This window comes from Tympanuchus pallidicinctus, unplaced genomic scaffold (assembly GCF_026119805.1).
Source record: "Tympanuchus pallidicinctus isolate F22 unplaced genomic scaffold, pur_lepc_1.0 scaffold3, whole genome shotgun sequence".
Lineage (NCBI taxonomy): Eukaryota > Metazoa > Chordata > Aves > Galliformes > Phasianidae > Tympanuchus > Tympanuchus pallidicinctus.
The window spans coordinates 74846307-74873220 of record NW_026294747.1 but is presented as its reverse complement, the minus strand read 5'-3'; the positions used below and the strand labels follow the sequence as shown (position 1 = coordinate 74873220).

At 41.9% G+C, this 26914-nt stretch overlaps 2 protein-coding genes across 16 annotated transcripts in view; one reads left to right on the top strand and one right to left on the bottom strand.

The window, feature by feature from the left end:
• Positions 1-37: 37 nt before the first annotated feature.
• Positions 38-22626, top strand: PDSS1 (decaprenyl diphosphate synthase subunit 1). 3 transcript variants are annotated; one of them, XM_052694467.1, is made up of 11 exons: positions 38-178; positions 836-900; positions 1812-1935; positions 2295-2425; positions 10645-10786; positions 11550-11661; positions 11750-11859; positions 18316-18396; positions 18540-18653; positions 21292-21372; positions 22089-22626. In XM_052694467.1, exons 1-11 carry the CDS (start codon positions 53-55, stop codon positions 22227-22229), a joined length of 1227 nt encoding a protein of 408 aa, XP_052550427.1. In that variant the 5' UTR covers positions 38-52; the 3' UTR covers positions 22230-22626. The 3 variants fall into 3 exon arrangements, with proteins under 3 accessions (XP_052550427.1, XP_052550428.1, XP_052550429.1); XM_052694468.1 differs by lacking the exons at positions 38-178; positions 836-900; positions 1812-1935 and adding an exon at positions 9078-9171 and having other exon boundaries at positions 2311-2425; XM_052694469.1 differs by lacking the exons at positions 38-178; positions 836-900; positions 1812-1935 and adding an exon at positions 9075-9171 and having other exon boundaries at positions 2315-2425.
• Positions 22627-23334: 708 nt separating this feature from the next.
• ABI1 (abl interactor 1) overlaps positions 23335-26914 on the bottom strand; it is a 76547-nt gene continuing 72967 nt past the window's right edge. For all 13 annotated transcript variants that reach the window (XM_052694463.1, XM_052694464.1, XM_052694455.1 and 10 more), the window contains 2 exons: positions 26267-26452; positions 23335-24384 (listed from right to left, as the gene is read on the bottom strand). In XM_052694463.1, coding sequence (XP_052550423.1) covers positions 24209-24384; positions 26267-26452 — 362 coding nt within the window. In that variant the 3' untranslated portion in view covers positions 23335-24208. The remainder of the gene's footprint in view (positions 24385-26266; positions 26453-26914) is intronic.

The window sequence follows — 26914 nt, the reverse complement described above, 5'->3', positions numbered from 1 at the left end:
GCCTCCGGGTCGCGGCGGTGAGGACGGCGGTGCCGGCGCTGCCGGGGACGGCATGGCCTTGCGCTTGTGGTGGCGGTGCGGCGCTTCCTGCTGCCGGGCACCGCCGCTCGACCCCGCGCCGCCTCTCCTCCCGCCGGGTCCCGGCCCGCGCGGACCGCCGCCCGCCCTGCGCGCCGCGGTGAGTGCGGCGGGCGCCTGGAGGTCACCGGCGATGAATGGGGCGGCGGGGCCCAGGAAGCGGCGCCGAGCCGGGCGTGGCGGCAGGGCGGCTCCGCGTGCTCCGGGCGGTGTGACGGGTGTGGGGCCCGGGGGTCCGAGCCTGCTGAAGGGTCTCTGAGGACGTTGTCGGCTTTGGGGTTACGTTCTTGGCGTCCGCAGGGTGTAGGTGTAAATCATAGCCGAATTAAAACGGCTTCAGGGGAAAACAGAGCGTACGTTCTTCAGTTAGTGCGGCGTTATACGGAAAGCTCCCGTCCCTTTCTGTGCGAGCGGTGCGGTCTGGATTTATCTGTAACACGGGGAACGTTTGAAAACTGCACTTCCGTGAGTGCAAGAGCAAGCACTGCTCGCTGGAAGTGCGCTGATCGCTTTGCTGGCTGCTCCTGCAAGGGGAGAAAGTTCACTGCGCCTGAGCAGAAGTCTGTAAGTCGGCATCTCATGGACGCAGGGGCGGCGGCGCTTCACGTGATGCAGAGGGGGATTAAGAGGCTGCCTTTGCTGCTGAGCTGTTCAGAAAAGAAATGGGGAGGTGCTGAACGCTTGCTTTTGTAATCAGATGTTTTCCATCCGTTTTAAATTCTGTTTTTGAAATTAACCTTGGTTTTTCTTTGCACAGATGTGTCACTTTCCCCAAAGAAGCCCAGTATGGTCATTTCCAAAACTGTGTAGTATATCTTGGCGGTAAGTTGGAGGCCCTTGTTCCTTGATGGGAAAAGATGCAGTTACTGACTGACCTGTGCAGTCACCGTGAGCCATAAGCATAGACTGAAAGTAAGGTTATTTGCTACAGAACATTGGATAATTCCACGTAGACCACCGTTGTGGTGTTGGGCTAGAGTCTGAGTCTTCCATTCAGGAGGGCAGTGGGCAAAGCTCATTTCAAATCATGAAATTCATTTTGAAAAATGAGGCACACTAAGAACCATAGCCTTCAGCTCCAGGGAATATAAAGAAATAACGAGACCCAGGTATAATGCACCTTGATGTATGCAGGTAGAACTTTGACCCTTATCGATGCATGGGATCATGATACTAACTGGAAGTACTGATTTAATGTATAACTTAGGTTAGGCCATCTCATGTAGTTGGGTGTGTAAAGGGAAACTTTCAAATCCAAGCCAGGAACATTTGTCTAGGAGTGGGAAGAAATTGGCAGAACAATTGTGTTGCTAGAAGATGAAGGCTTCATCTACAACTGTGCACTACAGTACCATACAGTGTGTTCCAAAGGAATAAGCTGAGAGCAGCGTAGTTTGGTACTCAGGAGACTTCTGTAATCTGTTAAGTGCATGAGTGCTTGGGGAATATGGTGATTATTGGTTTCCAAATGCTGCACTTTGCTAGCTCCTAGAAGTCTACAATCATCAACAAGCAGCTTTGCTGTCCTTATTCCTCAGTAGTTAGTTAAAATGAGTATTTTGATGCCTTGTGTTTATCTTTTAGCTATTTCACTATTTTTTTGGGGGGGTGGAGGGGGGAGAGGGGAGAGAGGAAAAGGAAGGAGGAAGGTGTGCTTTGAACGGCTTCTATTTGTAGAACCAAGGGAAGTTGGCTTTTAACAATATTTATCTTTTGAAAAACCCTGTCACCAGGTTTTATCATACAAGTACAGCCCACATGTGCAGCTGCAGTAAGACAGTTAGTGATGAAAAATACCAAGACCCTTTTCAACTTGGCAGAAAAGACTTGAAGAATCTCTATGAGGATATTAAAAAGGTAAGGAGTTTTGGTGACTGTTCTGGGATATCGTAATGATTCTGACTTTAATTGCAACTGTTGTTGTGGAGGGTAGTTACTTAGGGACTGTTCTTCATGTTTATGAAAAGCTGTTTGTAAACTTATCTGGAAGTAAAGAGAGCATTTTGACATATTGTATAGAACTAGAATGCAATTTTTGTTTTTTCCTAATATACAGTGCTTGAATACATCAATTATATTTCAGATTACAATGAAAAGTAAAAATGACATCAGCTTACATTGGGTGGAATGAAAAGGGCAATAACCTTTCATGTGCATACTACTTGAACTGTAAGATTGGCTTTGTGACTTTAATGCTGGTGTCATCTTTTCTGTAGGAGTTACTTGTATCTACTGCTGAACTTAAGGAAATGTGTGAATATTACTTTGATGGGAAAGGAAAGGCCTTTCGACCAATGATCGTGGTGCTAATGGCAAGGGCTTGCAACATTCACCATAGCAATTCCAGGTGAGTCAGTTGCTCTTGAGTATATGGACTTACATCATACTTGAAATGCATCGTTCCTGCATTTCCCCAAAAATATGTCAAGTAACTTTATAGAAATAAAATCACAGAATCACAAGATTGGAAATGACCTGCAAGATCATCCAGTCCAACCACCCTCCCATTCCTATCAGTGCCACAAGCACTAAACCATCTCTCGTAGCTCCTCATCCAGGCACCTCTTGAACACTGCCAGGGACGGCGACTCCACCACCTCCCTGGGCAGCCATTCCAGTGCCTGACCACCCTTTGAGAGAAACAGTTTCTCCTAATATCCAACCTAAACCTCCTCTGGTATAACTTCTTGCCATTTCCTTGGGTCCTACTATTTGCTTGGGAGAAGAGGCCAGACCCTTTTGCACCACAACCTCCCTTCAGGAAGTTGTAGAGTGCTATGAGGTCTCCCCTGAGCCTCCTCTTCTCCACACTGAACAATCCCAGCTCCCTCAGCCACTCCTCATCAGCCCTGTGCTCCAGACCCCTCACCAGTTTCGTTGCCCTTCTCTGGACACATTCCAGGGCCTCAATGTCTTTCTTGTAGTGAGGGGCCCAAAACTGAACACAGTGCTCGAGGTGCGGCCTCACCAGTGCTGAGTAGAGGGGGATGATCACCTCCCTGCTCCTGCTGGCCACACTATTTCCTAAAAAAAAAAAAAATGTTCCTCAATAAAGCCCGAGTTTAAATTCCATTTTGAAGATGTATTTTTGAATTTAGCAGTGCAAAGTGGACTACTGGTTTTATTATATGCTTCAAGATGAGGAATTGTGGGCTGTGCCTCAGTTGTAACTGGTGATGGAAAACAATGTGGTCAAATTCTGGTGAGGCTTTTAAGCAAATTGTAGCTTCTTTCATAAATGATTTGTTATAATCTGTAACACTCTTGGAAACTCTGTTAACTGTTTTTCAGTTGTAACCATTTCTGTAGCTGTTAAACTCTTGAACAGATGAGAACTTTGTTGTAAGAAGGGACTTTCATAATGTGTGTTTGTTATTACACAGAAAAGCCATCAAGCAGGTGGCATAATTGTATTTGATGCTGTGAGACATTGGGACAGTCAGAGGTGCTACAGCTCTGGGAGCAGATTTGTATGCTTTAATGTCAGGTTCTTTATTCAAAGATTCTGCTGTTATCCTCATGATTTTCAACTTGAGAGTTTTGACAGAGTAGAACATCACTCCTTGCTCTACCTGACAGCAGATACTTATTTCCACATATTCCTGTCAGTTTTGTTTGTGTTTTGTGGTAAAAATGTTGGCTGAAGTGCTCTCTGCATTCCAGTTATGTTTCCAGTCTGCCCTCATAGAATTTCAAGTATGACATTTTTGGTCCCTAGCCAGAAGTGTCTTGACTTGAATTTATTGATCTCAAGGGATTTCCCAGCTACTGCATCATCATCTCTTTGGTGATAACTTAGTGCCTTGTTGAATTATTTGATTTTTATACCTTCGAGCACAGCATATATTTTGTGGCTTGATATGGCACCTTTCCCTGTATAACAGTGAAATTTTCTCCCTTCCTATGTGAACATAATTTCTAAGGGGAAAGAAAAACCTAATTGGCAATATCCTGTCCTGCGTGTGCCAGTTTGTCTTGGACCAATGAACTTCACTTCAGCTTAATTCAGTTTTCTGTACAGTACCACTCTGAGACAGTGACAAAGACATAAAAAGAAGAAATAATATTACTGAAAGTCCTCAGAGACATCCTTTCCCACAGCACTGATTTGCTTAATATTTTTACAAGTGCTCTTGCCATGAGTGTGGCAATGGCACTTTCTGATGACAGTCATTCTTGATGACTTGCCATCTGTGGTGGAATGAAAGGTAGAACAATGAAACAAAAATTTCTGTTTGAGCTTGAAGGCTCACAAGTGTCCCATCATGAAGTAACCTCAGTGAGATTTGCGGACACCTCTGTGAAAAACCTTGAAGTGATCCTCGTGTGCATCGATCTCAAAATAGCCAGTTCAGCTAAGGAAGATCTGATATAACTGTACAGTGCTTTGTGAAATCATCAGTTCCATGTTTCCTGTGTTTAAAGAAAGAGGGATGGACTGGAAGGAGAATCAGGGTGAGTGAAGGATTTGCTGTTTGCAGGAAGAAAGCTGTTTAAAACAATGTACAGTATTGATAAGAGTAAATGTGTTCAGGATGGAAATTTAGGAGAGTTTTAACAATTGGAACAGTGAGTTTTTGGAACAGCCATCTGGTCAGAATAATGGAAAAGATAGTTCTATCTCATTCTAATGTGTTGTATGAGAAGCTTATCAATAAAATTATGTAGTGTACAGGCAATACCAAGAAGTCCAGACTTGATGTAAAGAAGCATATAATGGTATTTGCTGCCTTTTAACATGCATATGCTCATGCATATACATTTGTCCATGCGTTATGCTGTCTTTAAACAGTCAGGACCACTTTGACATCTGCCCTGTGCCGGTGAGAAAGTGTGATCTCAGACTCTGAATGCTACATATTACTAAGTCCAGTAGCCAACCCTCAGCACTGACACTGCTTTATAGATACCTGTGTCATTTGACAGCTTTTGTACAAGCTCTCAGTTTTTGTCAGCACCTCCAAACTATGCTTGATGAGTAAAAGTCTCATTAATTTAAGTGTACCTTTTATGAGAAGAGGCCGAGTCACCATCTCTGTCATGTCTGTCATGTTTAGTTTTTTCTTTATTCTTGTTTTTTTGTTTTTTTTTTTTGTTTTTGTTTTTTAGAATGAAATTCTGAGTAGGGAGAGCAGAAAGGTTTCAATAAAAGAAGAGAATGAAATCCCAGAGTATTTATCTTTCTCTTTGCTTCATGACGCTTTTCTTAAAGACTGTAATTGTAACTGAAATTCATATATGTTTCTGCAAGCCTTTTGGCTGCTGCATGATGTCCAACATCTTTTGAGGGTTGGGTAGGCCATGTGTAAGAATACACTCTCATATTTTGCATGCCTACTTGGTATGTGGATTAATGAAGTTTCATATGCATTTTCTTCTCTTTGCTTTTAAGTTTCTTGAGGCAGGCTGTGTGTTAACACCTGTTTCATCTATATGTGTACTTCCAGCTCACACTGACAGTAATTTCATTATTGTTGCTTCTTAGAGAATTACTGCTTCCAGTTGACAAATTGTTCTTCCATCTTTTTACTGTTCGTGAGGGAAAATGTACGTGTAGAGAAACAAACTGCATTTTTGCTACTCTGCTACTCTGCTGTAGATCTGAGACGGGGAAAAACAGCTCTTGCTTTCCATTCTGCCTCTCTTGTTGCTTGTTTTTGGGTTGGTGGTTTTTTGTTCGGTTGTTTCTTTTTGTTTTGTTTTTTTTTGTTCTTTTGAGATGTTTCTCCTCTTTCAACTTGTCATTTCTCTTGAAGCATTTTATCATGCTTTTTGCTCAGTTAGTATTGATTCTTTTCACAGACTTGTTTTACTTTGGTTCCCACACATGTAATCAGATACTGGACAGAGCATCAATAGACTTGTGGGGTGAGCCCATTTCCTATGCTGTTTATCTTTTATGTTTATGTTTATGTTTAAGTTTATATATGTATAAAATTCCGCCTCAGAGGCTTGTATGACTGCTGTTGAATTTGTTTTGTCTTAGAATCATAGAATATCCTGAGTTGGAAGGGACTCATAAGGGCCTATCAAGTCCTGGCTCCACACAGTGCCACAAAAAATCAGACCGTATCTCTTGAGAGCTTTGTCCAGATGCCTCTTGAATTACAGCAGCGTGGTGCCATGCCCACAGCCCTGTGCAGCCTGTTCTGTGCCCACCGCCCTCTGGTGCAGAACCATTCCCTGAGCCCAGCTGCCCTCCCCTCACGCAGCTCCACGCCGTTCCCTCAGCCCTGTCGCTGTCACACAGAGCAGAGCTCAGTGCTGCCCTCCGCTCCCTGTGAGGAGCTGCAGCCGCCATCAGGCCTCCGCTCAGCTCCTCTGCTCTGGGCTGAGCACAGCCAGGCACCTCAGCTGCTCCTCACGCATCCTGTCCTCCAGACCTTTCACCATGTTTGTAGCTCTTCTTTGGACACACTGATAGTTTTATGTCCTTTTCATACTGTGCTGCCCAAAGCTATATGTTGCTCAAGCTGAGGCCATACCAGTGCATTGTAGAGCAGTTCAGTCTCTTCCCTCGCCCAGTGGCCATGCTGCACTTGATGCACCACCTGGTGATGCACCCCCAGGTCTCCTTCAGTGACACTGCTCTCCAGTGCCACATCCCTCAATCTGTATGTAATAGCCAGAGTTGCCCCTTTTCAGGTGCAGAATCCAGCACTTGCTCTTGTTAAACTTGGTGTCGCTGGTGATTGCCCAGCTCTCTCATTTGCCTAGAGGCCTGCAAGGCATTTTCACCCTCAGTGAAGTCAACAGCTCCTCCCAGTTTAGTATCATCAGCAAACTTTCTCAAAACACCCTCTAATTCTACATCCAAATTAAAGAGATATAAAAGAGAACTGACCCTAAAATGGAGCCCTGCTAGTGACTGGATGCCAGTCTGAGGTAGCACCATTTACTACAACCCAGACCATGCTGCCCTTCTCAGCTGTCCTACAGTTTTCTGGATCCACCATGCTTTTGCTGGTTCTTCAGTTGTTTTTTGTTGTTTTTCTAGGTTGTTTTTGCTTTGTTTTCCTTTCCTGGTACTACTTGAAAAGGTACTACTCTTCCCTGCTTGGTTATTAAAATAACAGGACACAACTTCATAAGGATATGAGTCCTGATCTTTTGAAGCAGTTCACAGTGATGTCTCTGTCTTCACAGAGCCCCATGAGAATGGATGAAATTTCTTAGGGAATGGAGACAGATACCCAGATAGCTCTGCTTACTGATTAAGTGATATGATCTTTTGAGTTTAGATTTGAGAAGGTTAGCTATATAGAATGCCCCTAGCAGGTTAGCTGGCATTCTACAGTAGGGTTGCTTTGTTTTAGTTATTGTAAAGAGAATGACTGTTGTACAAGGCCATAACAATCCAAAATGTTGTCAAAAAATAGCCATCCAAAGCATTCAGGCTGTTTTGTGCTAGTTTGGTTTATTTTTCTCTTCCCCTTGAATATCCAATTGTCGAAAGTGCAGCTCTGAGTCTTCATTTTTTGGGTGGTTTTTTGTTTGTTTGTTTAGTGACAGCAACTTATCTTTGTGTGAGAACAAAAATTGCTGTAAAGAGTTGAAATTGAAGTCATGCAAACCCTCAGTTTCACACATCCCCTGATGTTTCTTCACATGACACCTGTGTGCAGAATTTCACAGAATTATCACTTAACCTGATGGGTCCTTGGTTTCTATGTAAGAGATATTCTCCAAGGGTGTTTGTATATAGGAATTTTTGTCTATTTCTGCAACTGAAATGAGAGACAAACAGAAAGAAGGCCAAAGAAGTACAGAGGCATCTTGATGGAGAAAATAGTGAGCACAAAAATGTTTAGGGAGGAAAAAAAGGGAAATAAATATATCAAAATGGTAGAGAAATACTTAAATATAATGTCATAGCCAAACTGGACTGAATATTTCCTATCATGTGGGGATCTGCCAGCAACCCTAGCCCTCTTTGCTTTCCTTCTTCATTGTCAGATGCCTCTACTGTTTGCTGTTTCTCAGTAGTTCTGCAGTTTGTTCCTAGTTAACACATCCCTTCTCTATGCTTCCATTAGTTTGTAGTGTCCTTGTGTGTCATAGGCTGTGTATCTGAAGCGTTACTTTCTTTTAGCCACATGAACTTAACAGCAGAAATGTACTTTGAGGAGTGTGATTGTTCAGCAGAAATTTTGCAAGTTCTGTTGCAAGTTTCTGGCCTTTTAACTGGCAGTATTTACCTACTGGCATACACATAGCAAAGCACCTTGTTGCAGCTGTTAATGTTGTGTTGGTTTGGAGGCAGAAGTTTTGCTCACCTGTAAGTGCAACCTTGGTCTTCTTCAGTGCGTTTGAAACAAGTTCTGGTTCCCTGTGGTACTGTGTGCCTATAAATGATTGCTGCAGAATCAAGCAGGAGATCCTGTTGAAAAGTAGAATGTGATCAAGGACTCACATGTGCGTTATATTCATTTCTAAAAGATGAAGTTCTAGTTGCACAGAATATACTTGTAATATACACCACCTTGGGGTGCCCTTATTCTGAGAATGACCTAAAAATGGCATCACTGCACTCAGTGGACTCGTGGTGATCCAGTTACCTGCTGACCTGAGTTACTACCGGCACTTTTTGCTTTTGTTTTGCAGGCGGAGTTGAATGAAAAATGACAGGGAAAAAGGAAGATCCCATTTCTTTTGTGTTTTCCCTAAATAGGCATGTTCTGATTCCAATTTTTTTCTTACAAGTGTTTGTAGGAAGCTACTGCAAAATTTCTGGCCACAGATGGGAAGAACCTTGCTGGAGAACTTCGGAAATAGCAGCTTTATAAAAAGCCTCCAGGTTGATTTATAACATGTGATATAACTTATATGAAGCCAGACACTTTAACCCTGCCATTTTTGGTCATTGTCAGAAATGAGCTGCACTGTAAAACAGAATTTTCAAAACCTGTTTTTGAAATGTCTGTGCTTGTGCTGCATTCATACTACTGAAAATATTGGCGTGTCTGTGAGTGTTGCCCTTTACTGCTACTTCCCAGCAGGAAGTCCAGTCTGCTGTCATATTAATGAAAAAGGGAGTCCCCAAAAGGAGACCTGTGCATGAAAGAGGCTGGAGACCTTTACAGTTGTTTGAAGGTAAGTTCTCCTACTTAGTAACAATGTATTTTCTTGAAAACTGCTTAGACTGAACTAGCACTTGGCTAAATCACTAGTCCACAGTGAAACTTACCATCAAACAGCTATGAAGGTTTCCAGCTCTTATTTTTGTGTTATTCAAAAGCAACGTTTTCACAGCCTGTGAGCCACACATCCTGCTATTGTTCAGGATGTAGAACTCCCACTGACAGCAATGCATAGTTCTGCGTAGAGGTAGGTGTCAGAACACTGTGTTATGTCAGCAGACTGCAATATGTTCTTTCATTTTGTGATTAATCACTAGATTTTAATAGACTAGGCAGTGCAAAATTTTAGATTTCATTCAGTTGAGCTGAAATGATTAACTTCTGCTTTATCTCAGTTCTTTTTTCTCACTTCTTATTCTGTTCTGCTTGAAAATAGTGTTATTTGCTCTGCTAATTGTGTACTAGAAGTAAGGTGTTTATATATCAGAAGTAATGTTACCTGTTCTATTCTTTTCTCATCCATGTGGGATTGTTAGGGCTATAGGGCAAGGCTGATAGGGGTAGCATTTCTGGGATCCTGCATGCAGCTTTTTATGAGATCATAGATGATGTAGATAATAAAACAAGGCAGGAGCAGTTCGGCAGTAGGGTTGATGGTGCTTTTTTCTGAGGTAGGACAGGTCTTTCGTGTTCGTTGTGCCAGTGTGGTCCCTAGGTGGTTGCTTTCATGTTCTTCCATGTCTTTTTCACCTAGTTTGAAAAATAAAGTAAATGTGAACTACTGAGAGTTGAATCATCAGTGTTAGGTCTTCCCAAAGGCTGAATTTCCTTAGGAGTTAGTAGTTTGTGTTTACAGCCCTACAGTGATTGCAGTATAATTCCGGTTAATTCTTCAGGCTTTTGAAGAACCTCTGAAGTCTTAGAATAATCGGATAAGATAAAAGGATAAGATCAGCAAATTATGTATTCAGATGTAGAATAAAGGTTTTCTTTGTCTGCTGTTCTCTCCAGCGTGCTGGTTTGTAGAGTTTGGGAGAGTTTGTGGTGCTGCAGCAGAGCAATAGGGAGATGAGGAAAACTTTAAACGCTGCTACAAAGCTACTTGGCATCCTTTTCTCTGCCCTTTTCCTGATTTCTGTCTTCTTGGAATGAAGCATCCTTAATGCTGTGCTATTTATTGCAGTCTGGATTTAGCAGGATTACAGTCAGTAACTTAGGAGTTTCGCAATGCTGTTAATGCAGCAAGACAGAAAAGGGCCTAACGAGGATGGAAACGTTGCGCTGTGCTTCTTGTACTAACATAATCTTACTTTCTCTTGTCTTCCTAATTTCAGGTTTGAAAGATGGGGTTCAGACCATGGAAAAGCTGCAACAGCTGTTTTCAGCAAAATATATTTTTGCGTGGTTTTAGTAGGGATTTCTTGTAGTCGCACTGCAGCACACAAAATGTGTTTAATTAAATGTCAAATCTTGTTTTTCATTTTAGGGAGGTGCAAGCAAGCCAGCGCTCCGTGGCCATAATTGCAGAGATGATCCACACAGCTAGCCTCGTTCATGATGATGTCATTGATGATGCAAATTCTCGCAGAGGAAAAATGACAGTCAACCAGATCTGGGGAGAGAGGAAGGTGAGGATAGAAGGATTGCATTTTAGTTGTGGCAGAGCAGAAACATCCAGGCTCTTTGCTGTGTTTCTATCTCTGGGCACAGTCTTGGGATATTCCAGAAAAAGTGTGAAGCCTTGTGTCCAGATTGTAGGTAAGACAAATGGGTGTTGTGTTACTGAACTTTTGGAAGCATTAGAGAAGCTGTGATTCTGGAGTAACTGTTAATGCTTTCAACTTTCCTGTGTCTTTTGCTTTTGAAGTTGTACCACATTCAAAACACAGTAGGTTAGACTGTGTCAGTGATGAATGCAAAACATTTTCTGGTCAGCATGAGGATATTTTGAGTGCTGCTTCTTCACGGAGTGAAGGAAGGCCTTAATCAAAACATGTAAGGAAAAAAGATAATTACTGGTACATCAGAACTGATCGAGGCAGTTCAGAGCTGACATGGTGTAACAGTCACAGCAGAACAGTCAGATAGAAAGGAAATGCTTCAAACTTACCATGAAAACACATGCAGATGTTGCACAGAGAGAGAGCACTACTTATGCAGAAAAATTTAACCAGCGGTATAAGATAGGAACTGAGAGATGGTTCCAAGTGGAACGTTTGGCTGTCTTCTGCTTTCTCTCTGTTACAATGAGAAATGTATGCTTTATGTAGGAAAATGATGTGATGTGAGAAGGTGTGCCAAAAATAACAAAGTTGTATCATCTGTACTAATGCTTGCAGGAAAACAAAAGATTTTTCTTTTTCCTTTTTTTTTTTTCTTTTTAACTCTTAGGCAGTTCTTGCTGGTGATTTCATCCTATCAGCTGCTTCCTTAGCTTTAGCACGAATTGGAAACACTACTATCATCTCTGTTCTAACTCAGGTGATTGAAGATCTGGTGCGTGGTAAGGTCTTTTTCTGTTTTTATCTTCACACTTGTTTGCTTCAGCAGTAAACCCACAAATAAAAACTTGAATCTGTGCGAAATTTCAGGTGAATTCCTCCAGTTGGGTTCCAAGGAAAATGAGAATGAGAGATTTGCTCACTACCTCGAGAAGACTTTTAAGAAGACGGCGAGTCTGATAGCAAACAGTTGTAAAGCAGTATGTACGTCTGTCTCTTCTAACGTTAACATACCGTACTGTAAGCTTCACAGCTCAACTCCTGATTATTTTTGCTTTCTCTGGAGACCCTCCAAAGTAAAGCCTTTAGATGATGTTCTGCCAGAACGAGTCTGATATTGTGCTATTTATCCCAGTTCAGCTGGGTGGCCTCCAATATTGGTTTTCATTTCTTCCTGTTTTATATTCATGCACAGATGTATTGATATTCAGAACAGGGTTCACAGTGGCAGCCACAAATTTATGAAATTCTGCGAGTTTCAGGCAATGTTTTTTAATGTCAGTTGAGAATTCCTGATCCTGTAATTTGATTTTAAGTCTTCTCTGACATCTGGTCCCACCCGTCAATGCAAACTGGGACCTTAAATTACAGCAGTGGGAGAAAACAAGCACTTGCATATACTCCACATTGTATTCTCAAAAAACACAAGCACGTACGTGTTGGTTTGTCTGGAACCCTGCTATATCTAACTTTACCCGTTGGCCAGTTCTGATAATTCACTACAGAAGGATCTGATTCAAAATGTTGTCCTTATTCAAAAAACTTGTTTAGTCGTAGTGCAGAAAATGGAGAAGCTGAGCACTAGTCTTGTCCCCACTGAGTTATATATAATATTGAAATTCTTTTCTTTCTTTCTTTCTTTCTTTTTTTTTATGGAAGCAATTATAGCTGGTGTGTGGCATAGCAAGAGAGTTCTGGGGGTATTAGATTATAAACCTGTGTCAATCTTCCTGTGTTCTCAGAGCACTTGTGTATTTGTGCCACAGACAGCAGCTGAAAATTGCTTCTATCCCAGAAAATCATGTAGAATGAGAGACACGCATTGTGTGGGGAGGAAAATTGTCTTTCATTATACAGTTTCTTCTGGTCAGAGGAGAGAACTGAAATTTTCTGGATTGCTTGTATTGATGACAGAATGACCCAGGCAAGAATTTCCCTTTGCAATTCCTTTAATTTAGTGGGAGTTGGAGTAGTGAGGAGCATCATTATTTATTTTCTGCTACCCCCCAAAAACCCCCACAAAGATTTTACATGATCTTTGACAATCATCCTGATAGAACCTTTGTGGAGAGAAGGATCACTGTCCCACTGAGGGGGGTCTCCTCACAAATCTATTATTTGGAATGTTTTCCTTTTCATAACTCACAGAAGAATTAAGGATTTGAGCATTTACTTCATACTGTTGCTGTGATGCAGGTGAATGGGAAGGACGTGTTTGAGTGCTGTTCTTCAAGTAACTCTTCTGAGTTGTTCCAGTGCTGAATTTCTGCATGTTTATATGTAGTAGAATTTATGTTATAAATTAAAACAAAGGAGGCTTTTCTCCTTAAGGTGAGATCACACTTGCAGGACACAGTATGCATGATTTGTATATGCATGCCTACCTCTGTTTCATGGATTAGGAGAGCTCTGCTGTTTTTTTAGCAGTGAAAAGTTTGGGTTTGTTTTGTTTTGTTTTGTTTTTTGGGTTTTTTTTCTTCTCCATTCATATGATTTTGACCATAAATCAGAAGGGAGTTCTGTCAGTGAAGATGATCACCGGGATCATCATTGTAGCTTGAAAGGAAATTCATCTGGGGAATGAAGAGTATTCACATCCTATTTTCTGGGACAAAACCAAGGAGGGAGATTATGGATTTACAGAACATCAGCTGTAACTGGGAGAGTCACCAGATGCAGTTCAAATCCTTCTAATGATAGGAAAAGACACTGGTTAGTTTTGGTGCATAACTGAGCACAAATATTAACTGGAACGTCAAACTGGTTCAGGAGGCATCTTAGAATTGTACACTGGGTAGGAGGAATGCAGAGTATTCCTGGTAAGATGTCTGAGCAGGGTGATCACTAGCCTGTCAGCACTCGTCTGTTCAACGCTTCAGACATCTTCTGCATCTCCAAGGCATCACAGCACTCGAATCAGACGTCCTTTACTATAGCAATTACTGTTGTTTTTAATTGACAGAGCAGTATGCTCAAAATATTAGAGCCATCCCAGTCCTCGGTTTCTTTCTACCATAGTTTTACAAGGGGGAATGTAACCAAAGTTGCAGCCAAAGTAATACGTTGCAAAAGAAAATGATGGCAGATGGCCCAGAGGGTCACTGAAGGCTTAGTTACTGAAAGGCATTTTTCAGAGAATCACAGCAGGTGACTGGTTCAAAATTTAATAATGAATCTGCAGTGGAATTTCTGTCTGTCATCAGTCACGCTGGAGAAGGCAAAATAAATTTAGCAGGTTCTCTTTTTTCTTTTTTTTTAAATCATGCTTTAATAGGAATTCCTAACCCTTGTAAAGCTATTTGTATTTTGCATAACACACTTTCAAAACAGGGATTTAAACATGCTTGTTGCAAGATCAGTGTGAAGTTGCACAAGAGATGGATTTGTTTGATAGGGGAGAGCATGCAGCCTCAGGGAGTGAGACATGATTGTGTGTGGGAGGTCTGGCTGAGGGACTGAAGGAAGGAACAGCATCAGCTCTGCATCTACTTCAACTAGTTCATGGTTTCATGTATGCACCGGGCTCCTGCTGAAAAAAACATCTTCCAGGGTATGGAAGTGGTGCTGAAGAAAATAATACCTCTGAAATACTAGAAGCTGAAACACCACCAGCAAAATGGATCTCTGCCCCATCCGCAAACTAAGCACGCTGACTACAGTAACGTCCGATGAAAGATGTAGGCTCATAGCATCAGTGGCATCAGATGGTCAGCTAATAAATTCCCTTGCAGTAGTTCCTGTGGGATTTACTTCTTCATAATCTGTTTACTGTGAGAAAGATTATCATAAATACACTGCAGATACTGAGACAGATAACTTTTACTTGAGGACATATTAAATGTATGAAAATGCAAACTGTGGTCAAAAGTTGTCTGCTGCATGCAGAGCTGCTGGGTAGATGTCTTCCTCTAGTAGGCAGACCTTCCTAACCTCCTTCCCAAGAGTTATCAATGGGGATTTGAGGAGGCTGGAGGAGAGTGGGCCCTGTGGCATTGAAGGCTAAAAGCATAAGGGGCTGCATCGCCAGCACATCAAGGCAATGTGGCTGGTTTCCTTTGCTCTGCACATGTCAGACCTCACTGGCAGTAGTGTACTCAAGCTGAGCTCACTCATACAAGACCAAGGTTCTCATTGCTGGGTGAGTTCAGTGATGGCTGGGGGCTGAAGCACGTAGTGTAACAAGAGTTGGCTTCAGCTTGGAGTAGAGAAAGCTGAGGGGGAATCCTCATGTTGTCTCCAGCTGTGTCAGAGTGTAGGAGAAGATGGAGATGCAGGGTGAAAGGAAGAGCTTTTCCATGAAAATTTTCAAGCAGATGTTGAGAAAAAATTCTTGGTGAGTTTGGTCAAATGCTGGAACACATTGCCCATACAGGGCGTGAGATTTCCATTCTTGGAGATGGTCAGAACTCAGCTGGACACAGCCCTGCGCAACCTGTTCTGACTGTAGTAAGCCCTGGTTTGAGCAGATGAATGGACCAAATTATCTTAAGAGGTCTCTTTCAACCCAAACTATTCTGGAATTCCCCTGGAAGAGTGGTGCTATCACCTCGAAACTGAGCCAGGTGAGCTGCAACCAAGAAAGTCCTGACTGCTTCAGATGGGGTGTGGAGGAAGGCTGGAGAGCAGCTGAAGGGTAAGATTTCAGAGCTTTTTCCTTTCCAAGATGGCCCCCAGCCTAGGAGAAGGAGAACAAACATCTCATGTGCCATTTAGACAAGCGTGTTTCTTCCCAGCAGCAGGTGCTTCTGTTTGGGGGTACAAGTCACCAGTGCAGACGTGCAAGTGTTCGAAACCTCAGCTGCTCTATTTTCACGTGGCAGGTAGAAGAGCAGGATGTATCCAGAGGTGATGGCAGAATACTTTATGGATGTGAAAAGTCAGCAGGGAGGCAAGATTGGTTTACAGGCTGTCATGTAACACAAAAGATTGGAAACAATTTTCTATCTTAAAAAGTGTGTTTGAAATAATACCAAGCAGATTGACTTGGTTGAATAAATTCAAAGAACCTTTCTGAAGAATTTGTTCCACTTGATATAAGGAAGGATTTTTTAAAATCAGAATTTACTAGAGGACAAGTCTGAATTCTTGCAAGATTAAATTTTTAATCAACAAACCCCCACATAGGGGAGCTATAGGATGACCTGCAAGGCATCAGCTTTATCACTTAAGCATACATAATTATATTTATGTTGTTATACTGATTTTTATTTGTAAATGTCTTCTGTTATCCCAGTATGGCCTCAGGCTGACTCCCATTGCTTGCAGAGCAGCAGGCTGACTGGGACAAGCCTGCCTGCATCCCAGTGAGTGTCCATTTGGGGGCAATAATCCACAAGAACAGTTTTAGAAATTGGATCCTGGAGGAGCCCTGCTGGGAGGACCCAGTCGTGTTTGCAGGTTTATGTTGTGGTCATGGTAAGAGAGTAGCGATAGGTCTGTTACATCTGATGGATTTATTTTTTTGGTCCTCTGAGTTGTTTGTAACATAAATAGGGCATACAAAAAAGGTCTTCTCTTGCAAAGATGCAGGAATTCATTTTTGCAGTGGTGAATTTTCTCATGTAAAGAACTTGTGCTTTTGTTTTGGAAATGCACATGCAGTGCTGTAATTCCCTGTGTGGGTGATGTCAGTGTTCCCAGAGAACTGCCCACCTGCAGTGACAGCTCTGCTCTGACCTCCCAGCTTAAAGAGGAAGCTCTTCTCTAGCTGTAGCCCTTCCTCCCTCCACCTACCAGTTTGTCCCCACTCTCACTCTTTGCCATCAAACAGGATTTTGCCAATTGAATATCCTTCTGCTGAATTATTTTAATTCTTTACATTAAATTTGGTAATATGCAAAGATTTCATTGGCACGGGGTGAATGCAGTCCCTCTGCCTTGCTGATCTTTGTATTACAGAAGCACCAAGTTTTCTAGGCACTGCAGAGCAGCAGATGATGTTAGCTTTGAGGGGCAAATACTGCTAGTTAAGAGAAAAGCTTCAGAAGGAGGGTACAAGGGCAAGATGTCCTCCCTGGACAGTCTCTAGCAAGTCCCACTTGAGTGCCCCATATTTGCAGCTGACTGTTTTAATGGCCTATGTCATATGAATAGACATAGGTAGTGTCATTTCCCTGCTATGCTGTCCTCTTAAATAAAACTGGGAAGAGCGAGATGTTAATGGCTGAGACCCCTGAGGGTCTGCTGTTACCCATCCATGAAGGCTATGACTGGGAATTTTCTGGTGCTTAGTTACAAAATGCACTGAAGCGTGAAATAGTCTCCAACTTTGTATACGCTGCATCATACTCATTAGGGTATATGTAGTACATTGATCCTTCAGCATCTAACGTTGTTTCACGTCCATCTTCATGATCACCCTCAAAGCTATTCCTTGACCTGCTTTTTGCTGGGGATTCTTTTTTTTTCCCCGTTTGTTTTTAATGATCCTACCTTTTGTGTTCCTTACAGAGATGGTCTTTGTAATTTACTGACCCATTTTTATGTCACCTGGTTTTCCTAGCATATTCTTAGTCTCACAGTAAATGAAATGCATCTTGGCCCCTTCCATCAGCCACAGCAGACTTGGATGGGTTTTGTCCCCTATTTCTGATAGCTTCATTGAGGACAGGAATAAGGCAATTTAAACATAGCCAACCTCATTCTGCAGTCAACAGATAAGTGCAGAAGCATAAGTGCCCTTCCTTGGAGGCAATATAGTTCCCAGATTGTTCCTCAGTCCTATATTTCAGTTTTGTGGAATTTATTTAGTGAAAGCTCTCTCTCAAGTAGTCAGTTCCTCTGTCTCTGCTCAGTTAAAGTATTTATCTCAGTTTTGTGATCCCGTTGTCTACCTCGGTGAGCTTTCTTCATTCTCTACCTTATTTCTCTTTGCCATTTATCGCTTGATACCTTTGTCTGCAAGCTTATCAGTTGTCTTCTGAGCAATTCTGCTTCAGGCAGATAACATCACCCTATCTCAACTGACCCTCCTCTGTGGGTGCAACTCCTCCAATTTTGTGGATCTTTTATGAGGCATGCAATGTGCAATTATCTATTGTCTGACTTACAATTACTCCCTGGCTGATTTATAAATGTAATAAATTTAATTCATCTGTCTCTGGACTGGGATATGACTATTAGCCTGCATGTGCAATGCATCTTTATTTCTTCTCTCTTCATCCGTGCATTATAATTTCTAACTGATGAATATTTAATAAACCTAATCTCCTATCAGACTTGAATATATTCTTAATGGTGCACTGCCCCTCAGCTTTGTTTCCTAATAAGCTTGGCTGTCGTGTGTATCCAAGAGATAAGCAAGAATGTGCTGCTGAGTCAGCATTTAATCCTTCCCGGATTCTCACTGTTGGTGCTTGCTGTGTCACCCTCTGGTCACAGGCCAGAAGCAGCTCCTGGCTGAATCTTTCTATTCACTTTTTTGTTTTTCTTTTCAGGTTTCAATTCTAGGCTGCCCCGATCCCAAAGTTCACGAGATCGCATACCAGTATGGAAAAAACGTTGGCATTGCTTTTCAGGTAGTGCTTTTGTTGAAATAAGGGGAATCTTAACTTTTCCCAACTGCCTTAGAAACTGACGTGGGCTGTCTTAATGCCATAAATGTAATTTTAACAAGAATTAAAAAAAATGCCCTAAGCTAATCGTCGTTATCTCCTTGCAGCTAATAGATGATGTGCTGGATTTTACATCATGTGCTGACCATCTTGGGAAACCAGCAGCAGCAGATCTCAAGCTTGGGTTAGCCACAGGCCCTGTCTTGTTTGCTTGTCGACAGGTAAGTTAAAAGAAACACATTTACTCCAAACCAAATGTGTACGTGGCTCTTCACAGCTACACAGAGATCCAGCTCACATGCATCACTTCTTCAGTGTAAGTGATGAACACAGCCTGGGCACATGTGAACAATCAGTGCATTCAGTATCAGCTGGAATTTGAGTGCATGTGCATGTGTTGTCAGATTGACAGACACCTTCCTCCTCAGTTACTCTTGCCGTTAGGCCCCTTGCATCAAGAGAAGCATTAGTCTTTTGCTGCCCTCAGTGCCCAGACTTTGCAAAGGTGCAGGTATTCCGGGAGATTTTCTGCACACTGGCTGCTTGCCTTATGTGCTTTCCTCAGACACCATGTTCTCCCCAGGCTGCCTACGTAACCTTTTTGCCAAGTTTTAGGCTTTGTATCCAATCTGGAGCACAGTTGAAAACATGGGAAGCTTTCCCTTCTTTACAGTTGTGCTGCTGTAAAAGTAATTTGGATAAAAGTAAAAGTAGTTTGGATAAGTGAAAGGAGTACAACAATAAGTTTAAAATTGGTCAGGATTTTTAGTGGCATGAGAATGATTTAGAGGAGTAAAAAGGAAGCAGAAATACTAGCAGCATCAAAATTGGTAGTAATCCATAGAAAGGAGAAAGCCTGGTGTAATGCACCTTGCTCAGGTTTCTGCTTTGCCTGAGGAAAGATTTGGGACTTAGAAAGCAGTCCTTCCTTCCAAGCTTCATGATATGCTAGGTGGCACAACTAGTTCCAGACAGAGCTCTGGGCTGTGTTCTTTCTCTCAGTGGAACTGCTCAGAGCTTGAGATGGGAAAAATTTTAAATAATTTATTTTAAAAATACAGCTTTCTAACACTTACTGTCCCCTCTTTCTTAACAAAAGAGTCCAGGAGGAGGCTGGAATATATGCATGTATTTGTTTCTTCATCTTTTGGGCATTTACAAGGACATGCATCTCAGAATAGGCAGGAAAGGGAGGAGTATCAACCGCTTGGGAGTGCAGATTGATGCACGCTGAGAACAACCTCCTCCATATGTTCAGTTCTTCCCCATAGGTGTGTCTGGGGGGCATGCAGACTTGTTCTTGAATTTTGTTGCAGAATTTGTTGGTGAGCAGCAGGATCTTGTTAGCAGCAAGTTGTCTAAATGGACAGTGAGAGACAGGTACAGAAAGAGGGTGCAGTTGTGTGATGGAGTTTTTTATCTACTTGTATGGAGAAGCAAGGATGTAGTACAAAGACACTGATGAGGACTTGGCAGAGAAAGGGTGACTGACCATCTTTTGGGTGTTGACTATCGCAATGTTTAAGTTAAAATTATTATTTTATGAATTTGCTTGGATTTGCTATTTGTCTTTTTCAGGCTCACTTATCATTTGATTACTTGTGTTTTATAAAAAGTATGGAAATACAAAAAAACCTGTCTGCTTCATTTTGAAGTCTGACTCGATCGTCATAGGTCACTTCTAAACACTTCTCATTGTATCTGGTAGATGACAAGTGTAAGTCCTTGCATTGAAAGGTAACTTGATCGTCTTGCATAGATTTCCTCACTAAGCGGAAGGCCTTGCTGAACATTTCCTGCTGTTTTCAAGAAACTGAAAGAACAGCACTACAGACTTAAGTGATATATAAACAAAGTATAAGTGCTAAAAAGAAATCTGGAGCTAAATGCTTATCTGTGCCACTAGCGAAAGCAGTTTCATCTCTTTTTATCTGAAAATGAAAAGTCGTGAGCGAGGACTTGAAGACAGTCCAAAATGCAATTGTTACTTATAGGCTGTCTCCTCTTGGAATGAATGTTACTGCTGTCCTGCACACCCTTTAATTTATCTGGCAGTCCTCACGTTGTCTTGCCAACAACCACACTTCTGTGAATGTTGTCTGGTTCTCAAGTGACGGCCTTTTCTTCTTGTCCTCTATCCTCTGCTGAGATGCAGTTTTTTGCACTGCAGTACTGAGTGACCTTAATACAAACACGTTCAAGCTCAACATAAGACCTGTTCACACCATGAAAAGTTATTTCTTTCTTTTTTTAAGAAATGCACTGCTGTACATTACTTCTCGAGTTACTCTTTAAGTGGTACAGCTGAAGAAGGAGGGTTTATTTTTATTACAGCCAGTCTTGTCAGATGCTCATAAACTACTCTTTATATCTGTGTAACTGCTAAAAATAGCTTTTCATTTCAGGTGGGAATTTTTATATTCTTTGAAGCTTAGGTATAAAAAAAAGTGAATGCGTGTGAATCCTATATCATTGTAAATATGAATAATGTGAACATTGCAATTAACTTGTCATTACGTGGAAAGAAAGCTGGAATCTAGAGAAAGTTGGCTGTGAGTCACCAATGAACTTTTAAATGTATCTTCCACAATGAGTGCCTCTGAGTGACAGAGAAGTGTCACAACAGTGAGGGATATCACGCTTGTTCCCTAACAGGGAGTGCATAGATCTGTGGTTTCATAACCATGGGTGTGCAAGGAAAGCAGGTAACTGTGTGAGTGAGTGTGCTGCAGTAAATCTGTAGGGACTGCAACAGTAGGGAATGGCAGCTGTACTTCATTTCTTTTCCACTTTAGCACAGCCAGCTGCTGCGTGGAGAACTACTCACAAGCAGTACAAAACTTCTTGCTTTGTGCTTAGTTTCCAGAAATGAATGCCATGATAATGAGACGATTCAGTAAGCCAGGAGATGTCGAACGTGCTCGGAAGTACGTGTTGCAGGTAGGAACGGTGTCAGACATTTCCTCCCTGAAGTCAGTCTGAATTTCATTTTGTCTAAAGCAGAACAGCAGAGTTGCATTATTTGAATGGATGTTCAGAAGCATGTGAGGTGTGTGTTGGTACCATGCTGGTACTCCAAGCTGCTGTACTGGCACAGTGTTTTAACAGAAATGTGAATTACTGGGTTGAATAGATTGTTGGCCTTTTTTTAATCCTCAAAAAGCATCAAATCTCTCTAATAAAAATGAAAAGCTCGTGCATTAACTCAGTTCCTTCAGCTGAAGAGTTGCTGTGTCCAATGACTGATGTAAGCAGCAACTAATGATTGCAACTGAAGTGCTCGCTCCCGTTTTAGCTGACTGATGTGAAAAGAGTAAATAGTTGTGCAGAATTAATACATATCTAGTCAGCACAGCATGGGGCTTTTTTATGCTTCTATTTTGGGCAGGAGAGGAGTTAAGCAATTAGTTTCTAGTCCTACTGAATAATACGTTACCGATACAAGTGTTGTTTTATGAGCACAATTAAGTTTAGTGCTGATAAGTTTTGGTGTTTTAAAGCTTTGGGGAAGATTCAGTGGATCCTCACTCCTTCAACATATAACTTAGCGTTCATGAGACTTAAAACCTTTAAAACTACCACTGTAACAATGAGAGGCAAAAGACAGGAAGGGGCTGCTCGGTTATCCACCGTGTTCCATTTTTATCCTACACAAGAGTGACGGTGTGCAGCAAACAACCTACCTCGCCCAGCGCTACTGCCACGAAGCTACGAGAGAGATCAGCAAACTGCGCCCATCCCCTGAAAGAGAAGCCCTCATTCAACTGACAGAAATGGTACTCATGCGAGACAAGTGAGAGAACTCCTTCCACTCGTTCTGGCAGCTACTTACCAGACTGTGCCTACATTTCCTTCAAGTTATTTGCTTCCAACACAGGCTACCAAAAATTATTTTTTTAAGAAACTTTTTTTTTTTTCTGGGGGGGGGTGGGGGAGCTCTACCTTTTTTTTCCATAAAAATAAAAATGGAAGTGTTTTATTGTAGGAAGCCATACGGTTCAGAGCAAATCAGATCGTGCTGTACAATTGTTTTAGTGGGGGCTATTAATTGTGGGGCAGGGGAAGATGTTTACATGTTGATGCACAAAGGCCACAATGAAAATAAATATAAATCAGTGTATGAAAATTGAAGTTGCTCAAATTTCATTCGTTCACAACAATAAACACAGCATACATGTTGCTATCTGTTGAACACCTGTGGAAACACAGGTGGTTTGAATGCTTTCCTGGCTGTTAAATTACAGAAGCATCTGGAATTGTATAAAGAAGAGATGATAATAACAGATTGTATGTAGACTTGAATAGGTTGTATATGTAACTAGTTTCCAATTCATAATGAAATACAGGTATGTTATTGGTTGTTACTTGCTAGCAGTTGGGAAAGTAGAAGGTTTGGTATTTCAAACCCACGGTACAATGAATGATTCAACAGCCAGTCACAGCTTCAACTCCATCATCTTCCATCACTCATTTACACAGAATATCCAATGCCCTCTCCTTAGAAGACTGCTTTGAAGTCACAGACACATTCCTATTACAGTAATTATCCAGTACTACCGCATTCCTTTTCAGGTTATTTAAGCCACAGTAATTGCAGAACAGAAGTATCACCTCTAGCTATCTGCTTGTTATCCTTTGATGCAAATGGCTAAGTGCATTGCTCCATCCCAGGTAAAAAGAATCCCTGTCCTGTTCTGACTGTTTCCCCCGGTCAGATCTGGAGGACAGCCCCCAGCTTCCTCGGCTGGGCACGCTACCACGTCCAGATACAGTTTCCACTGAGAAATGTCAGTTACAGACAGTGTCAACTCATTCTATCTAGATAACTAGGCTCAACCAAGAACTCTTGCTAAAACTTATACTGGAAGAAAAGAACTTTTAAGAGTTTGTATAAATGGATAATTCAGGTTTCATATCTAATTTATTTGCCCTCTGTCAGTGATAAAGTCATGTTACAAACATTTGCTTTTTAGTACATCGCCTGGGATAACACAGCCATGATTTTGCTACGTTAGCATTCCAAACTTCTTTGTCAAGCCAGCCAACAAAGTAATGGACAAGACCTTTGGTTCACTTATATATTTATGAATGGAAAAAGTCATAATGTAAATTTACTTATTAAAAAAACTTGGGTACAAATTACACATACATAAGACCACCCATTTTTTGATTCACATGGACATCTTAGACCCAAACAACTCATTGTAATAGACTTCAGTGAGAATACTCCAGGTAAAGATTACAACAATTGGAAGCATCTTGGATTTTTAAAAAAGTATATTTCAATACATAAGTTTGTATGCATGCTTTAAACAAATATAGTTCAAGAATGAGCAAAGAGTCTAAACAAAAAGTAACATGACCAGCACTAACATTAAACTTCTCATCCAGATTTTAATATGTTAGTCTAACGTAGTGTTAGTTACCATGCTGTACTGAAAAATGTAATGGCACAATCTGAATCATGGTTCATTAAATATTATACCCTACTTCCCCAGAATATTTAGGCTGGTCATAAAATTAACAATGCGTAAGTAAATAAGTATAACCAGTTATAGACAGTTGCTTGTTTTACAGATTGCCATCAGGTAAGACATACTGCCCCCAGAGACTCAGAGAGATGGACATTCAATCATACCATTAAAACAGTATGGCCTGAAGAAATGGGCACATTTTTTGAAAGTATATTAAGACAATTCTGTTAGCTTTTAGTTACCCCTTGTAAATAATCATGGTATGACCGAGTACAAGACCCAACTTTGAAAAGCAAAGGATTTTAATCGGCATAGTGCATGATTGATTCAACATAATTCCCAGGAAACAAGCCGGTTACTCGATTGCAAACTCCTTCATACCAGCCGTCATCGTTCTTCTTTATCACATAAATGATTGCACCCTCCATAAACGACAGCTCATCATCTTTGTCCTTTGTATAGTCATATATAGCAACGACTGTGGATTGAACAGGGAAAAGGTTAGCATCGTGCTAATAGCACCACTCAGTACCATTATATTTTGGAAAGACTTGTTTGCCATCCTGATTTACTGTACTGAATTCACACAGTTTTCCTATTCAACATCAAGTCCAGAAAGTGACATCTGCCTTTTCTTGCAGTCCTGCCTGCCTGTAAGCAGTGGGTGGTAACTGCATTGAATGCTCCTAAACCTTCTGGTGTGGGCAAGCGCCTCTGGCTGGAGCGCAGTGCAACAGTGGACATGGCCACCCAAAAGCTGGGTTACGAACCAGGTGGGTCTGTGAATGTGGCGCTCAGACATATGAATTCACAATTCACATGTGAATTTCTGCTCAGACTGCCTCGAAGGCATTCAGATCCCTGCATATCTTGATTAGAGAAAGCCTTAAAAAAAAATTCACTGTAGAAAAAGACCACTAGGAAAAATTCTTACACAATAGCCCCTGCAACTATACAGTGCATACTGCAGTGCATGACCATATAATCATCACAGAATTGCTCCACGATTCTGTGATCATGCACAATCTTGTAAACATAGCTGTACAGAAGTGAATCATTTCCTGCTTTTGCTGCATAGTTTCTAGATGATAATAAGATTTGACATTACTTTTAAAGGGGCTACAATGAATGCAAGTGTTAAAGTTACTATAGGAAAAAGAACGAGGGAATTTTTAACATACTCAACAATATACAAACTTTGGACATCTCTTATCCTTTAAAATAGTTAATATGGGTTTATGCAATAGGTCAATTTTATAGGTTTTAAGAATCTACTATTTTACATGATGTATCATCTTAGAAACTTGAGTCTTACTGCCTAGCAAATGATGGTGGAATAGGTCAGTTCTTTTCATCCCAAGAGTGCACCCTACATACAGTGCAGCCAGCAGTGAGGACAGAACACAGCAGTTCCACCGCTGCTGCCAAGACGGTACCACAGACACATTTCATGCTCATGACAGTACCAGCCAGAGCCTGAGAGAACTTGCAGCGTTGCTGTTGACAAGCTGGTCGCTGTCCTAACACAGACAGCTCTATGGGCAGGAAATCAGTTATTCTTGGGAAGAAATATTTATCATATGAGTTTATGTCTAAGCACAGTTACAGTCTGCTGAGGCAGACTCACTGGTATGTCTCATAGACTCACAGAATGGTTTGGGTTGGAAGGTACATAAAGCCCATTCAGTTCCAACCCCCTGCAATGCACAGGGCTCCCATCCACAGCTCAGGCTGCCCAGGGCCCCATTCAATCCAGCCTTGAACACCTCTGGGGATGGGGCACCCACTCTCTGGGCAGCTCTCCGGGCAGCCAGTGCCCAGACCTAACCATCCTCTGAGGAAGAAAATTTCCTCCAAGCATCTAACCTAAATCTCCCCTTTCAGTTTAAAACCATTCCTCGTCCTATCGCTCTCGCTACATTTCACAGCAAAATGTTTCACGGTCTGCTCTAGCTGGCTTTCCATCTTGATGGGATAGAGCAGGACAGAGCATGGACTTTTTGGGCTTTGTGCAGCACACTTTCTAGATGACTGCTCAGCAACCCTGAGGTAGCTGCAGACGCAGTCCAGCAGCTCAACAAAGATGAAAAGCCATCGGATTCACATCTGCTTCTCATAACTGTTTCACTATATTTTTTTTATCCCTCCATTCTAGAATGCTTGAAGATATTTTATAATCCTTCTTTAAAAGGATTACATTTTATCACATCAGATGTAGCCACTGACAAACCAAGAACGGAACACTTTGAGTTCTGGCTAGCAGGGACAATGACTTTTCATCAGACCAAGCTTTGTCATTCATCCCCTTCAGATACCATTAATCCCTGGTGCTGCAGGTACACAGTTGCAGTCCTTCCTACCTTTCTCTATGTAGTTCTTCGGCGCCCAGGCAGGATCTCCATCCGCGTAGGGATCGCTGTACTGCACAACAGCAGCCTCCTCGTCCTCGTAGTCCACGGGGGGTGGGGGTGGAGGTGGGGGGGAGTCATCGAACATTGGCATCTCGTCAGGGGGCGGCGGGGGGGGAGGAGTCGGGCTATCGGCAACTGGAAACGTTGGGAAAGTTTTTTTACATGAAAACCAGCGTGCAGATATAAACAAACCTGAGGCTGTAGACTGTAAATAAAAGGGGTGGGGATGACGACACACAGCATGCGCTATAATACCATGCACTGATTAGAAACAGAGGCTTTGTATTAACAGCTACAACACGCGGCTACGTTCGTTATTAGTGGTCAGATCTACATAGAGATGCTACTAGAGTCAAAGCACATGCTGCAGGTCATAAGCTGAACATCAGCAGCGGGCAGCCCTGCTCGCTGGCCATGCTAAGGGCTGACTGCAGCAGAAGCTGTGGGAGCACTGCAAGCAGCACCCTCTGAGCCGGGCAGCAGCAGCTGCTGGCCAGCCAGCAGCACAATTCGTTCTGCACAAAGCCTTTGCCTGTACAGTCACTTCCATTTGTTTGTGAACACTGCTTCTTTGGATTCCCTCTCTCAGAGCTAGCC

Coding starts and splice junctions, on each gene's coding strand:
- PDSS1 (XM_052694467.1), top strand. CDS start 53: ATGGCCTTGCGCTTGTGGTGGCGGTGCGGCGCTTCCTGCTGCCGGGCA. Junction 179..835: donor CGCCCGCCCTGCGCGCCGCG/GTGAGTGCGGCG, acceptor TTCTTTGCACAG/ATGTGTCACTTTCCCCAAAG. Junction 11,662..11,749: donor GATTGAAGATCTGGTGCGTG/GTAAGGTCTTTT, acceptor GCGAAATTTCAG/GTGAATTCCTCCAGTTGGGT.